This window comes from Nanorana parkeri, unplaced genomic scaffold, assembly GCF_000935625.1.
Source record: "Nanorana parkeri isolate BGI_ZX_2015 unplaced genomic scaffold, ASM93562v1 scaffold800, whole genome shotgun sequence".
In the NCBI taxonomy this organism is placed as follows: Eukaryota; Metazoa; Chordata; class Amphibia; order Anura; family Dicroglossidae; genus Nanorana; species Nanorana parkeri.
The window spans coordinates 789,767-805,905 of NW_017307068.1; the positions used below are offsets into that span (position 1 = coordinate 789,767).

General features: G+C 41.1%; 1 protein-coding gene across 1 annotated transcript in view; it reads left to right on the plus strand.

Annotated features, from left to right (window-relative positions):
• Window positions 1-4,599, plus strand: part of COMMD8 (COMM domain containing 8) — a 7,765-nt gene extending 3,166 nt beyond the window's left edge. The window contains exons 3-5 of the mRNA XM_018564952.1: window positions 57-209; window positions 827-828; window positions 4,536-4,599. Of these exons, the coding sequence (XP_018420454.1) occupies window positions 57-209; window positions 827-828; window positions 4,536-4,599 (219 nt within the window). The remainder of the gene's footprint in view (window positions 1-56; window positions 210-826; window positions 829-4,535) is intronic.
• The last annotated feature ends 11,540 nt before the right edge of the window (window positions 4,600-16,139 follow it).

Consider the following 16,139-nt stretch of genomic DNA (forward strand, 5'->3'; position numbering starts at 1 on the left):
TACACCCCTTTTCCCCAAGGTTTTTTTTTTTTTTTGTTTTTTTTTTTTCTTCCCAGTTGGATAATCAACTTAATGGGTTTACTGCAGAGTATCAAGAGGCAATTTTAAAGTGTATGAAGAGCAGAAAATTTGAATTAAAAGATGCCCTCCTGCAGAAAGTGTGCGCTATGTCCTCAGCATACCTACAAGACTTTGATTGGCAGCTCAAGGTATGTTCTCAAGCTCTGACTGTCTTTTTGTATTTGATGTCTGACATATTCCATGAGGCTTAATTCTATTCAAGCACATTTTCTGGAATAATGGAAATATTTTGAAAAATATAATTTTTGCAAACATAATGGGGTGAACAGAGCAGTTGCGACAGTTTTAGCCTCTTAGATCATTTTTTTATGTGCAAATCTGTCTTTTAACATGTGCCCCTGTTTTCTTTAGAGCTTGCACTACTTTTCCAACTGCACGTGTTTTGCACCTGTTTTCTTCAGAGCCTGCACTACTTCTGGTGTGAGCGGGCCCTTAGTCCTGCTGTGGGCAAGCGGGGCTAAATGTACAGCGGGGAAGCCGGTCAAGTGATTTCAGAGGCTTTACAGACTCCTACATCACTTGTAATTAGTCTGCTGCTCCGTCCCTAGCCCCCGCCGGCTGCCCTCCATGTACTGTCCCCCTCTGCCGGCCACATCCCTTCCCGCCAGCTGCCTCCCTCCCTGCCGTGGTTTTTGGGGTCCCCCCACTCTTCTGGGGGACCCTGGGCAACGGCAAATAACATCAGGATGAAGAACTGGGAGCGCCGTTCTCCGATCTGCTCCGTGATAACAGTGAGACATGAAAGCTGTACTCGCAGCTTTCCCATCTCAGCTGTTACAGGAGAGCCAGCACTGTTCTGTGCTAGAACTCCTGTATTGGAGGTGACAGGTTTCAGTTTCAGACAGCCCAGAACAAGTGCAGATGAAAACACGTGCAAAAAACATGCAGTTGAAAAAGTAGTGCAGGCTCTGAAGAACACAGGTGCAAAACACGTGCAGTTGGAAAAGTAGTGCAAGCTCTGAAGAAACAGGGTACATGTTTAAAAGACAGATTTGCACATTAAAAAAAAATGATCTAAGAGGCTAAAACTGTCAAGTGCTTTGATAAATCCCCCACAATGAGATATAGAAATGTCAATGTCATTTGCATGCGAATAAACACGTGTGGGACATGGTGTGTGTGTGTGTGTGTGCATGCATGTATGAGCTAAATGCTGCCCCCATTCCACTGGTGTGGTAGCTGGGCTGCAGCGCTCTCTAACGCACACAATGTGCAAGTAATTTGGGAAAATGGGATTAGCCGCTCAAATCCGGCCTCCTCTCTTCCCCCACTTCGCTTTCAGTAAACGGTCCTTCCCCTCTGCCGGTACGCGTGTACTATCTGTACCCCATACTGCCATCCAGTGCAGCCCTGCACTATGGATTTTTTATTTCGCTCGCAAATTGCGAGCACTCTTTGGTCAGTGTAGTCACCTGACCACACTGACCAATGAGAAGCGCTTCTTCACACGGTTAAATACGATTTTGGTTAAAATTATTTTTTATATCAGCACAAGTAGATTGGGCCCCTGCTTAAGTCCCTGGACAAGTAAGTTTTTTTTTTTTTTCACACCCCCGTTCATACATGCAAATAAAAAAAATCAAAATGTTTTGATTTCAGTTTAATATAAGCCAGGTTTCTATGGTTATACCCACAGTTGAGGAAAGCAAAAAAAAATCCTTACAAAGTATGGTCTGATTTGATCCAACAGTGGAAATCCCCTAATGTGATTGGATATTACCTGGAGCAGCAAATCTATGGCATTATTACTGGTTAATATCCAGTTATATTCTGTGCATTTAAAAAGCATCCAGCTCCAAAAAAAATAATCAGCTGAACTGGCTAGAAATACTTGCTGAGGTAGCCTATTCAACATTTTTACAGCTCTTACTGTGCCGACACCTTTCCGTATGCCAAGGTTAAACTTTTTTTCCTCCAGACACAGAGTTCCCTCTTGTCCTTTTCAATGGCCTTAAAGTGAATAACTTTTTACTCTTAAGTTCACTATATGGGCTGAAGATTATTGACCATGGAAATATATTTTGCAGTGTGTTTGCAAGCAGTTGATTTGAAACATTCTCATTTATGTTCTTTGTTCTTCAATGACAATATTCCCTCCCATTCTAAGTCTTGAAGAGCTGCCATCAGCTTTGGAAAATTTGCTCTCTTAAAATAAGTGTTTTATGTTTCCATTACCACAGGGGTGCCCATTAGGTAGATCCTGATCTATAAGTGGCTCTCAAAGCTGATGCTGGTAGATCACGAAGGGTGTGAATGGCAGCCCCTTTATTCCATATTGGTATATTTATTTAGGTGTGCACACATGATTACCTATTAGCCCGAGTCTGCTGAGCCAAGTTCCCTGACACCTCTCTGGTGGATACTGGTGCTTGAAGTGCTATGTATTACATCAAAGAATATTAGTTTACACAGCCTGTTGCACTGCACTGTTTGCAAAATACAGCAAGGTGAGCCAGGAGAGAGAGGGGGGAGAGACGGTCAGGGGAGAGAGAGCGAAGAGAGACAGTCAAGAGAGACAGCCAGGAGAAAAAAATGAGGAATGACAGCCAGGAGAGAGAGGGGAGAGACAGTCAAGAGAGCGAAGAGAGACAGCCAGAAGAAAAAAATGAGGAGAGGCAGCCAGGGGAGAGAGCGAAGAGAGACAGCCAGGAGAAAAAATGAGGAATGACAGCCAGGAGAGAGAGGGGAGAGACAGTCAAGAGAGCGAAGAGAGACAGCCAGAAGAAAAAAATGAGGAGAGGCAGCCAGGGGAGAGAGCGAAGAGAGACAGCCAGGAGAAAAAATGAGGAAAGACAGCCAGGAGAGAGAGAGCGAGTGAGGTTTTTTTTTTCCGTTGGTAGATCTCATGTAGCTCGTCATTTGAAAAGTAGATCTCAACACAAAAAATTGTGGGGACCCCTGCAGTACCAGTTCATTGTTTACAACTTAAATAAACTTAAATAGTTATAGTCACTGATATCCAGACTTGTATTTATTTATTTTTATATGAAGTACCGCATTGTTTGAGAGTAACCTGTCCAACAGAGCCTTATTTCTAGCTGATGCTTCTATGAAATTACCTCGTCATACGTTTATACATTTCCTTTCTTTTACTGGTACAGCAGTGCCAATACCCCATTCAGTTTCAAGGTAGTTAAAGCAGACCTTCACCCATTCATGCAGCTACATCTCTCCTGCCTCCTTCCACCAAAACTGCAAAAAAAAAAGGAGCTGCCAATTTAAACTCTTCAAACAGCCAATTAGAAGGCATTCTGAACAGGGAGATGGCCTCTAATCTGCAACAAGGAGCACACAAAGGGGTTTTCTACTTGCATTTTTAACTATATGTTCCAGTTGCGTGTTGTGCTGAATTATTTGCTATTCAGTTTAAATCCCAAAAGTACATCAGCAGTATTAACCATGCATATTTGAGGAATGCTGTCATCTCAACGCCTGCCAACCTGCTTTACTTTCCACTGCAGTTGCGGCAAATTTATAGGTATGGGGCAAGCATGCACACTGCCTTGAAATTTTAGACTCTAATCAGTCTATTGGTAGGAGCAGTCTATTGGTAGCACTGTTACATGAGGGCTTCTAGGCTAGCCTTATCCAAATACCAATTTTTAGAAAGTTGACCAAAATTTTGGAGCTGTAAGTCGCACATCAAGCAGGTCAAACTCTGTATTGGCACTACTCAGTCATGTTAAAAATCTACATCATTACTTTGCTTTAAATTTCATGATACAGGTTGACTTTACATTTTCCAATGTGTCGTAAGCAGAGTTCAGATAATGGCACAAGGCACAATAGTAGTTCACTGCAATGCATACGTGTGGGAGCTGCGACGCTTCGTCTGTTGGAGTGCCATTTAAACATAGCAGAAACGTGTGAACCCGGCCATCAAATCTTGCTGTTTTATTTGATTATTGTTATTGGGAAAGGGGGAAAAAAAAGGTTTAAATCTTGAATCAAGAATGCACAGTCTTCACCGTCAGAACAAAGTGGTAGTTAGTATATGAAACTGTTCTTCAGAGGAGATGGTATTCTTGTATCCTTTATATAACATTTAAAGCAGGGCTAAAAATTTCTACTCGCCCCCTCGCAATTGAGGGAGGTGAAACTAGCGCTGCTTTTGTGGCGATCGCTCTCTTGAGTTCTCTCTTCTCTGGCCGGAATGAAGGGAAGACAGCCAAACGGATTCTTCTCCTCAGCCGCTGCAGCTACAGAGCCGCCGAGGAGGAGAAGAATCCGTCCGGCTGTCTTCCCTTCACTCCGGCCACCTGCAGCTTCCTCCGCCCACCTCATCTGCCATAGGCTGGGAGGAAGACTGCATCTGCTACTGGCCGGCTCAAAGTTTTTGCATCGTGGGACCTGAAGGGATGCTTCAGCTGTGAACATGGAGGATTCATCTCTTTACTACCCACCACACCAGCACCAGGAAAAGGGCACCTAAATCGGGTGAGGAAGAGGAAAAGGGCACCTAAATCAGATCAGCTATGTGCACTGCAAGTCCCTGTTCTTTCTGCCTTACACCCCTGACTTCTGTGTGTTACATTACTGACTTCTGCACTGTGCGTCACATTACTGACCTCTGTACTGCTGACCTTTGCACTCTGTGTTATTACTGATCTCTGTACTCTGCGTCACACCGCTGACCTGGCGGAGTTAAGGTCGGGGCAGGGTAAGGGTAAGGTGGGGCAACTTGTGGCGAGTAACTCTTAAGGCCTGGCTAGTAAATTTCAGGGCCTGAAATTTTGAGCCCTGATTTAAAGTGTCTTGTGATGATATAGGTTATTGTTATTGATGGTATATACAATACCATATTAGAAGGATTATTGTTGCATGCCTGCTACTGTGCTGTAAAAGCAGAACATGTGTTAAGTATGTAAGAGTATGTATGTATGTATGTATTAGTGCACTCTTCAGTTGACAGAAAGTAAATAGCAGGGATGTCCTAAAATGGACACAATAGGAGAGGAGAAGAAAAATTGCTTTTTCACAAGTATATTAGAAAAAAATGTATTGCATGTACAAAACTGTTTGAAGAACAGTATATTTAGAGAAAAATTTCTTTGAAAGGGGAACATTTTCTACACTGAGTCAATATTGCTGACTTATGTACTTCTGCCTGGCTTCCAGCCTCCTCTGACTCTGTAACAGCCTGTTGTAATTACAGATGGTGAGGGTCATCCGTATTCTTAGAGGCCTTCACACCTGTGAAATGCAATTACAACAAATGTGTTCCTACAAAGAAGATACTCATTAAGTTAAATTGAAAACAGCATGCACAGAGTACTGAAACATACAGGGATGATCCCCACTATACCACTCCTAGTTGAAAATGTCTTGAACAGCGATCTATTATCAGCGGAAAATGTTTCTTAATGGTCCTCAGTGGCTAGCTGACAGTCTGTTCCTTTAATGGGATGTTTCTCAAACATTGTTTCTGGCTGGACACAAAATCCTAATGATGTCTGGGTCTGAGTCGTATTACTACATCTGCTATGTGATCTGTCAATACAAACTGCACTTGTAATTTAGTAGCAAACAAAACCTAGGAAAGAAAGGCCTCGTAAAGGAAATAAATGCTTGTCTGTCAAGCATGAAGGGTTTTAAGTGCTTTTTGCAAGTGTATTTGTCATATCTATAGCTGTATACCTCTGTGCTGTTTGTCTGTTATCAGGGTACCCATAGGGGTCAGATCACAGTTGACAGATCCAGCTGGATTAGGTGACCATTCATGTCTGTGCTTGGACCCTAAGGCTTTTGACTGGCCACTTTTGAAGATGACTTGTGGTTGGATTGATTAGAAAGCCCACAACACTCCACTGAAACTGCCCTCCTAAAACTATTTAATGACTCACTAACTGTCAAAAATAATGGACACTTCTCTATACTCCATAGTCCTAGACTTTCTTTCTGCTGCCTTTGATACAGTCGACCACCCACTCCTCCTCAAAAAACTCAACTCCCTTGGTCTCCAAGACTTGGCTCTTTCCTGGTTTTCCTCCTATCTAGCTTAGCGCACCTTCATGGTCACCTAGAACTCTACCTCCTCCTGTCTGCAGACCCCTTCTAATTCTCTACCTACACATCCTCCCTTGGTCAACTGATAACCTCCCACTGCTTCCAATACCATCTCTATGCCAATGACACTCAGAACTATCTCTCTACTCCTCAGCTTATCACGCATAACTAATTTACTTACAAACCTCAGTATGGGTGTTGCACATATTTCCTCCCCCTCGTGTCCCTTTCCCTAACATCTCCATTGAGATCAGTTACACAATTATCAGTCCCTCAACACATGCTAGGTTGCTCAGTGTTATCCTGGACTCTGACCTCTCCTTTAGGCCCCATGTCCAATCACTGACTAAATATTGCCGTCTTTATCTCCTGTAACATTTCCAAAATTCACCCCTTAACAATTGACATCACAAAGCTACTAATTCACTCTCTCGTCATACCTCTCCTTGACTACTGCAACTCCTTTCTCATTGGCCTAACTCTAAAAATGCTATTCCCCCCTCTCCAGTCTATCATGAATGCTGCTGCTAGACTCATCCCCCTCACCAACCGGTGAGGTGAGCTGCCACCCCTTTGCCAATCCCTCCACTGGTTCCCAATAGCGCAATGCATAAAATTCTAAACACTAACATACAAAGCCATCCACAACTTTGCCCCAAGCAACATCTCTACCCTCATCTCAAGATATCACCCAAACTGTCCTCTCTGCTCCTCCTGCTGTCTAGCTCCTTCATCACCTCTTCCTGTGCTCGCCTCCAGGACTTCTCCAGAGCCTCTCCCATCCTCTGGAATTCCCTACCATGACCTATTCAGCTATCCTCTTAATCTGTCTGCCTTTAGGCGTTCCCCTAAAACTCTCCTCTTCAGGCAGCCTATTCCACCTCCTCTGAATAACTAGATCTACTCCTTCAATCAGCTCATCCCTCACAGTTATTACATTTTATATTAAACAGACCCCTGACTTTTCCTTTTTGAAATAGAAAAAGAAATTGAGGACAGGAAATTGAGTCCTCAATCTCTCTTTCTGCAGCCTCGGCACTAAATGAATGGAAAGCACAGAGTACAGAGGCTTCCCATTCGTTCAGAAACTGGAGATAGTTAAATATATTATGAATGGATAGGAGCCTCTATATGAAGCTTCCACCCATTGAGAAAATCATAAACGAACGGGAAGTGATGTAAAGCATTCCTGTTCATTCATTACTGGGGACACATAGTACTCTGTGTCCCCAGTTGTTTACAAACACTGGAGTGATCAGCTGATGTACTACGTGGGACACATGTTTTTGTTATATCAGTGTTGACTAGACCAGTGTTTAGCCTTGAGTACTATCAAGGGTCAAATTTCTGTCTTGGGATTTCTTTTTCAGAGGCCCGTTGGCTTTCATTTTCTAGTAAAGATCTTTGTGCAGAGGGTGGCTCAAGTTGTTCCCCCTATATGCACTCTGGTATCTCTGTGAGATCTTAATTTAGTCCTGTCAGCTCTGCAGAAACCGCCATGTGAACATCTCTGGGATATTTCTCTGACCTTACTCACAAGGTTGCCTTCATCATTGCCATAATTTCTGCTAGACAGGTTTCTGAATTGGCATCCTTGACATTTACTGATCATCCATAAGCATAAGGTAGTGCTGAGTCCTAGAGTCTCCTTTCTTCCTAAGCTAGGCTCTGCCTTCCACCTTAACCAGAAGATTTGCCCTATCATCCTTATGTTTTGCCCCTGAAGATCTTATTAAAAAAATGATCTCCCCTGTATAGACATGATTTGAGCTGTTAATGTCTTCTTCTCTGCTACTGCTTCCATCTGAAAGTCTGGCTCCCTGCCAACTTTTCATTCCACTGTCTTTAGGTGGATTTGTTGAACTATTACTGAGGCCTATAGACTAAAGGGTAAAGTCCCACCCTTTTTGGTAAAGGCTTACTCTACTAAAAGTGTTGGTGACTTTTGGGCCTTCAGGCTTCAGTTTTCCAAATCTGCAAAACTGCCACCTGGTCCTTTGTTCACACAGAGTTTGAACCAAGTTTTACCAGGTGGACGTCCAGTCCTCCTGTGGATGCTAGCTTCTGCAGGAAAGTTCTTTTAGGCGACCCTCTGAGTTGTGGGCCCTTTCTGCTGGAGTTTATTTGTGTTTCTGTTAAGGGTCTGTTAGCAATTGTTTGCTTTGTTGCCCATGACGGCACAAAAGAAAGCACATGATCAGCTATGGCAGTCATTCCAAGAAGGGGAACAATGGACTATACTAGTTGCTTCCCCTGGACACCTCCACTGCTGTCAGAAGGAGCCTGGAATCACTGGAGGTGAAGTTTCTTACTAGCCACTAGTCAAGCAGAAAAGTGCCATGCCACTTTATTAAAGTGCTACATTCCTGTTACTTTCTCATCATCTATGCTTTATTATTATACAGGATTTATATAGCGCCAACAGTTTGTGCAGCTCTTTACAATATAAGGAAGACATTACAATCACAATACAAATCAGGACAGGAGGGTAAGGAGGGGCCTGCCTGTGAGGGCTTACAATCTAAAAATCAAATCAATCTTTATAATCAAAGCCACAATTTAATTAAGAAGATACATTTGCTTAAAAAGGCAAAATGTAACCTTTCTGTGAATCAAATTTTTCCAATGTAATCATTGTGTGTGTGTGTGTGTGTATATATATATGTATATATATGTGTGTGTATGTATATATATGTGTATATATATGTGTATATATACATATATAAAAAAATTGGCGCTATATAAATCCTGTATAATAATGATGATATGAGAACTTGGTACTGCCAGTTTTGAAGTAAAAGAGCTATAAATGGAAGGTTGTTGAATAACGATTTAGATTTACTATCAAGTGGTTGTGTATTGTGCTTTAACATGCACATACTCCACTATACCTGGGTTTCATTGCTAGTTTTTGGTCACCTGGTAATGAGGTGGTGGGTCCCAGCCGAAATGGGGGGTTTTTTTCACCACCCTTTTTTCCATTTTTTTTTTTTTATTTTGTTGCTCAGTTCTGAAATTGAATTGCAAATGTAATTTATCTGACAGTTCTAAGCTTAGACTTCAGCCGTGTGCATTTTTCACTCTTGGGTAAGTAGAAGTTCTTTATTCCTGGGGTTTTTTTTTTTTCCTTTTTCTAAAAATTGGTTTTGAACATATGGAACAGTGCAAAATACTGAATTTTAAGTGAATATCTGACCTGAAATAGCTCACAGAAATAACAGAAAAACATAATGTAGAACTGAGCCCATCCACCGCTTCATATTGATTTATCTCCTTGATTGAATTGTAGCGCTGGCCAGAATGTGAAACTGAGAATGAGAGACACTGAGAACATTCCCTTCATTAGGCAGCTATGTTTAAGAGTCTTGCTGATTTCATACATTTATTCATTGATGTGTCAGTGGAATGCTGCTGCTAAGGACTGAATGGAGAGTCTTGGCTTATAGTTCTGAGATAATTAAAAGGATTTTAGTGTAGCACTGAAGGTGAACAGGAACATTTTTAAAAACCTAAATTTATGTAGAAATGCAGAAAATAACAAAGTATGGCCGACACTTTTTTTTTACATTTTGGATGATGGAATTGGGAACCGTTCCAAGCCCTGTCATGCTATTGTTTTCTGTGACCCCACAGGGGAGATTCGCCTTCTCCATTTGTCCTGGTTACCATTGTGTCCAGGACAAAAAGTAATGGGCAATCCAAAATTTGACAGTTTGATTAAAAGAGGAATAGAGGGGAAATCTTTCAACTTAGACATTGTTCTAATGGCAACTAAGAGGGGCTTTCCCTTTTTGAGTGATTTTTCCCCCCTGATTTTATGTTGTGACTCTAAAATAGGAAATAAGTAACACCTCCCCCATGAGAAACATCAACAAAATAAGACAAATCTAACGCACAGAAAAATCAAGCATCTTAAATGTGGACATGCAGTATTTTATTTATTTTTCTTTCTTTTCATTTTTTTTTTTTTCAGACACTGTTTAAACCTGGGCGTTTTGAAACTCAAAGCTAAGTGCGACAAAACTCTCAACAGTAGAAATCCCATTCATTTTTATGGCCCCTGTTCACACCTTAGAGTTTTGTCGCAAGCTGTAAAACGCTGAATGCTGGAAAGGGTACATGAGCTTTCGGGCAGATTACAGCACGCTTGGCCGCATAGACTTCAATGGAAGTGCATTAAAACATGCAACACACGCGTTTTGCACATTTCTGCTTACGTTTCCTCATTCAAAGCAATGCATTTTGATCTGCTCAATAAAACGTGCATCTTTGTCAATGCGCATCTAACGCTCAAAAAGACGCAAACTAGCACAGCCTCCTCCCTCTTTGCTCATCATAGTCTTCTCCTCTTCTAGGAGTGTTCAGTTCCTCCTTACCTCACCTCCTTACATGACCTTTTATGTAGCAGCAAGAGGATATGCAAAGAGGAATATTACTTGAGTCCCGCTGGGGCTACTGGAATTTCTAGTTCAAGATGTCCTTGGGCCTCATAAATGACCCTTAGCATTCCTTCTTAGCTTCCATGGTAAACAAGAGCTCCAATTGTGTTCAATTGCAGCAGATTTTTTTAGAAACTAAAGAGGGTATTTTGAAAGTGTGCTGAAGTATTTTAATAATGCTCTAGTGGACATACTTTACTGCCAGCTATCCTGGGTACAGGTAGCTAAATTTCCAAATATGGTATAGATAATAATAATTACTTTTCATTTAGGAGGTCTAATGTGTCCCAGTAGCCTACTGGACTTTGTAATATAGCTGTGTTTGTTGTCTGGCATCTTCGCATGCATTAATATTAGACCACTTTTTATGAAGGTAACTCCACCACAGCATAAATTATGGAAAATATATACAGTTTGGCTCTAGCAGCCAAAGAAAAAAAAAGACAGGTCATTTGTGTTGGGCCGCAGTAGAAGTTTGTTCGAGACCTTGGAAGAGGTTTATGATGCCTCTGCATTCTGTCTTTCTCTGCTTTTGTGTCCAGTGTATCTTAAGCTGGGCTGTGTTCCATCAAAGATGTCTCCTCCCATGAATGGCTAGCACATACATTTAGCTTTAAATCTGACTATTTTTGTTTCTGACTGCTGGAACTATTTTTACCTTTCCTGTCTAAAACCATAATTTTTGGCCTTCGTTATACTTCAAATGCTGAGCACATAAGTAGAAAATGATTTGTGCTCTTTTTAGCCAAAGTATAAACTGTGTGCAGGACATCCCTGTTGTTTTGAAGTGGCTGGCCTTTTCAAGGCGAACAAGCTGTTTACTTCTCTAGGTCAGGTGTGGTTAAGTGTTTCAAGGTCTTCCTCTAGAAGTTCTGTGTATGCACCATACCCAACTTTACAGATGTACAAGTTGTGTTTTTTTTATCCAGACAGGACAGGCAGTGTAAAGCTCAACACACACCTTTAAAATCTGATTGTACAATCTCCTTTAGATCTACCAATAAGTATGTAGTGCAAAGACCTGCCTGGTTGGATGCAGATTGATTTGGATGGATTAGGTAGGTTCTCCTATTACATAGATTTGGTAAGTTTAAAATTGATTGTACAGAAATTGATGTTTGTTGTCTGGCATCTTCGCATGCATTAATATTAGACCACTTTTTATGAAGGTAACTCCACCACAGCATAAATTATGGAAAATATATACAGTTTGGCTCTAGCAGCCAAAGAAAAAAAAAGACAGGTCATTTGTGTTGGGCCGCAGTAGAAGTTTGTTCGAGACCTTGGAAGAGGTTTATGATGCCTCTGCATTCTGTCTTTCTCTGCTTTTGTGTCCAGTGTATCTTAAGCTGGGCTGTGTTCCATCAAAGATGTCTCCTCCCATGAATGGCTAGCACATACATTTAGCTTTAAATCTGACTATTTTTGTTTCTGACTGCTGGAACTATTTTTACCTTTCCTGTCTAAAACCATAATTTTTGGCCTTCGTTATACTTCAAATGCTGAGCACATAAGTAGAAAATGATTTGTGCTCTTTTTAGCCAAAGTATAAACTGTGTGCAGGACATCCCTGTTGTTTTGAAGTGGCTGGCCTTTTCAAGGCGAACAAGCTGTTTACTTCTCTAGGTCAGGTGTGGTTAAGTGTTTCAAGGTCTTCCTCTAGAAGTTCTGTGTATGCACCATACCCAACTTTACAGATGTACAAGTTGTGTTTTTTTTATCCAGACAGGACAGGCAGTGTAAAGCTCAACACACACCTTTAAAATCTGATTGTACAATCTCCTTTAGATCTACCAATAAGTATGTAGTGCAAAGACCTGCCTGGTTGGATGCAGATTGATTTGGATGGATTAGGTAGGTTCTCCTATTACATAGATTTGGTAAGTTTAAAATTGATTGTACAGAAATTGTATGGCCGTATTGTAACGTGTGATGACCCTAAAAGACAGATCTGCTGCACAAAGGTACCTATTTATACTTGTGAAATAAAAATGTTCTCAGACCGGGTTAACTTTTCCTGTATTGCAGTTTATCTCATATTGCGACTGTGCGGTCTGTTTAGAAGCTTTTGTCTTTCATATGTAGTATACTTTAATGCACCTTTTAAAGGTATTTTCTTAATTGTACAGTACAGGACACAGTCTTCTTAATCATAGGCCCTGGGTTATATGCAGCCACCTTCAGGTGAACTCTGGCAGACAGAGTTGTGAGACAGCCCATATAACCCCTCCCACTCCCAGCAGTCCTCAGCTTTTTGCCAGCTTCCTTAGGTGAAGGACAACCTCTCTGTATGCAGTATTGGTTTCTGGCTAATTTTAACTCCGCAATCTAATCTGAAGAGGACTCTCACCTCAACCTAGTTGCACCTAAGCCACCGAGGCTGTGATTTTTCGGGCTTTCGGATCAGTGCCCCTTGGCAAGCTTTGGGGACTGTACCCAGACCTTGCCAGGTGGAAGGTGCAGGTCCAGCCTGTAATGTTGCTTGGGAACTGGACTCTGTATTAGGCTCTCTCTTGTTACTACAGTTCAATAAGGTGCAGTAGCTGTAGGGTGCTCCACAGGTCCAGAGCCGTGGTCCCCCCTCTATCGAGGAAGTCTACAAATTTTCCCTATTATGGATCTTCAAGAGTCCTGGGGTCGGTAGTTGGGGCTCATCCCCTATTTGACCTAAGCTGGGCAGTGTGATTCCTGGCCAGGGAGCATCACAGAACATCACATGTAAAGTGGAAAAATCTTAAATTTCACTGGGGCAATTATCAGCTCAGGTGTAAACTCTAAATTTAGACTGATATTTTTACCTTCCTCCTGAGCTACTCATGTACCTGTGCCCTGTATGGTTGTCAACACTCGGTGGTGCATACAGCAATGGCTGCAAAGAGAGAACTTCTCAGCTGTATGCTAGTTTTGGGTCTTTATTCAGCTACATTCACACAGGTGCACACAATCATTTTCCTTTCATTTTGGCATCTTTTTGTCAGCTAGGGGATAGACTGGAAACTGAAAGTGAACAGTTATGATTTACTGTGCAGACCTTTTGTAGATGAACCAAGCTCCCACTACAATAGCCTACATAAGACCGAATGGGGTATATGTCCTCCCAAACCCCTACATAGTTTTGCATGCACAGAGATAGAGAATATTGATAATTTCCTTCTCTAGCTTAGGAGATCCCCCAAAATGGTATTTTTTTTCTGTTGCAGGGCCTGTCAAATGTGTGACCATTTCACAGAGCATAAATGTGAAAGATGTCACCAGCACCCCGACGATCCTTTTGGAATCGCCAAATGCTAATTTTATTGAACAAGTTGTCAGAATGGATACAAGCGCTTTCAGGACCTCGCAGGGTCCCTTCATGAGGCTTCAGCATTGACTTGTTCAATAAAATGAGCATTTGGTGATTCCAAAAGGATCTTCGATGTGCTGGTGACATCTTTCACATTTATCTTATGAATACAGCGGTGCCATCTGCAGTCATTACGAGCACCCTTCCCATTACATGGGATCTCTGGTAAGGAGTGCAACAAGAACCTTTCTACATTTCAGAGCATTGGCGAGGACATATAAACTGCATTGGGTAGATCAAAGCAGCGGGAGCTTGGTTTATCTGAGGTATGCACCACTATTGAACAATATATTAAAAATGGCTGCAGAGTCACAAAACGCACCCTCTACCCTGATAGACATACAGTACTGTGCAAAAGTTTTAGGCAGGTGTGAAAAAATGCTGTCAAGTTAAGAATTCTTTCAAAAATATTTGTTTATTGTTATCAATTTACAAATGCACAGTGAACAGAAGAAAAATCTAAATCAAATCAATATTTCGTGTGACTACCCTTTGGCTTCAAACCAGCATCAATTCTTACACTTGCACAAAGTCAGGGATTTTCTAGGATTAGAATCAGGTGTATGATTAACCAATTATACCAGGCGGGTCCTAATGATCATCAATTTCATGTGTAGGTTGAAACACAGCCATTAACTGAAACGGAAACAGCTGTGTAGGAGGCTTAAAACTGGGTGAGGAACAGACAAACTCTGCTACTAAGGTGAGGTTGTGGAAGACCGTTTCATGTCACAGGTCATACACCATGGCAAGACTGAGCACATTAACAAGGCACAAGGTAGTTATACTTCATCACCATGGTCTTTCCCGGGGAAAGATTTCAAAGCAGATGGGGGTTTCAAGATGTGCTGTTCAAGCTCTTTTGAAGAAGCACAAAGAAACGGGCAACGTTTAGGGCTGTAGGCGACGCAGTGGTCGGCCATGAAAACTTAATGCAGCAGATGAAAGACGCATCATGCTTATTTCCTTTCGATATCGGAAGATGTCCCCCGGTGTCATCAGCACCGCTCTGGCAGAAACCAGTGGGACCCAGGTACACCCATCTACTGTCCGGAGAAGTCTGGCTAGAAGTGGCTTTATTTCTGAAAGCATTCTTGCTTTAATGCATTTGTTCACACTCTTCTCAAACTTTAGCTTAGTATTGTATGTGTAAGTATATATCAAAGAAAAATGTATTTATTAATCATATTAAATAAAAAGATATGTATATTGTGATGCAATTTGCAGGCCATGATCTTATTATGCAATTTGCAACCAGTTATGCAGATGACTTGTTTAATATAAATAAACTGTCACTATTATTTACTTATGCTGGTCACAATCTTATTATTACTAATACTTTAATGATACAGTTGTTCAGTGCCAGGAGTAACATTTTATCCTAGCATAGTGGCAGGGTAAATTTCAGTGTGTATATATAGTATATACTACTACTACTACTACTACTACTACTACTACTACTACTACTATAGTAGTAGTGTATATATAGTACATTCTGATGCTTATCCACGGAAGTATCAGCCAACGTGAAGCAACTAGAAGTACATCACCACCAAAAGGGAAATATTTTATTACATTTATTTTTGTACAGTTTTTTTCTTTGTCTAAATGAATATTTAATAAGAAATTACAATGGAAAAACCATAACCTAAACGGAAAAAGTTATATGCTTGTTTTTCTTTTAATGTTCATATTTATGACTTTCTATTGAAAGACTGCAAAACAGCAGATTTTCAGCTGCTGTCTAAAGTTGTTAGGGATAACCTAGTTGCTTCTAGTGTAATCTAATATTCTACGTATTGGCTGAATGCCTTTTGCTTTTTGTTTAGTGTGCAGTCCATATAATCGGAAGGAAAAAATAATCTACAGGGATTTCCTTTGCTTATCAGACTGAATGTTCTGTCGGGTGTAAAATTGAGGCAATAAGGAGTTCCAGTTTTCTTGGTTTCTAGGATGCTGTGCAGTACTATATGTTTACACTGTTATTTATTCTTATCATTAAAGATTTATATAGCACTGTCATCTCCAGTGGTACTGTTCAATGGAAGTAATAAATAGTAATAAGAGTAATACAGCTAATTCAGATACATAAATGGCAATTACAATGAGATGTGTAGCAACAAAATATAGAGCAGTAATAAAATAGGAGGTTGTTCTGCCTGCATGAGCTGCCTTTTCGAGCATTCCAGTTGGTGCAAAGACTCAGCACTTATCCATTGTCCAGCTGCTAAGGCTTTAACCCTTTCGCTGCCAAGGACGTACGTCGTACG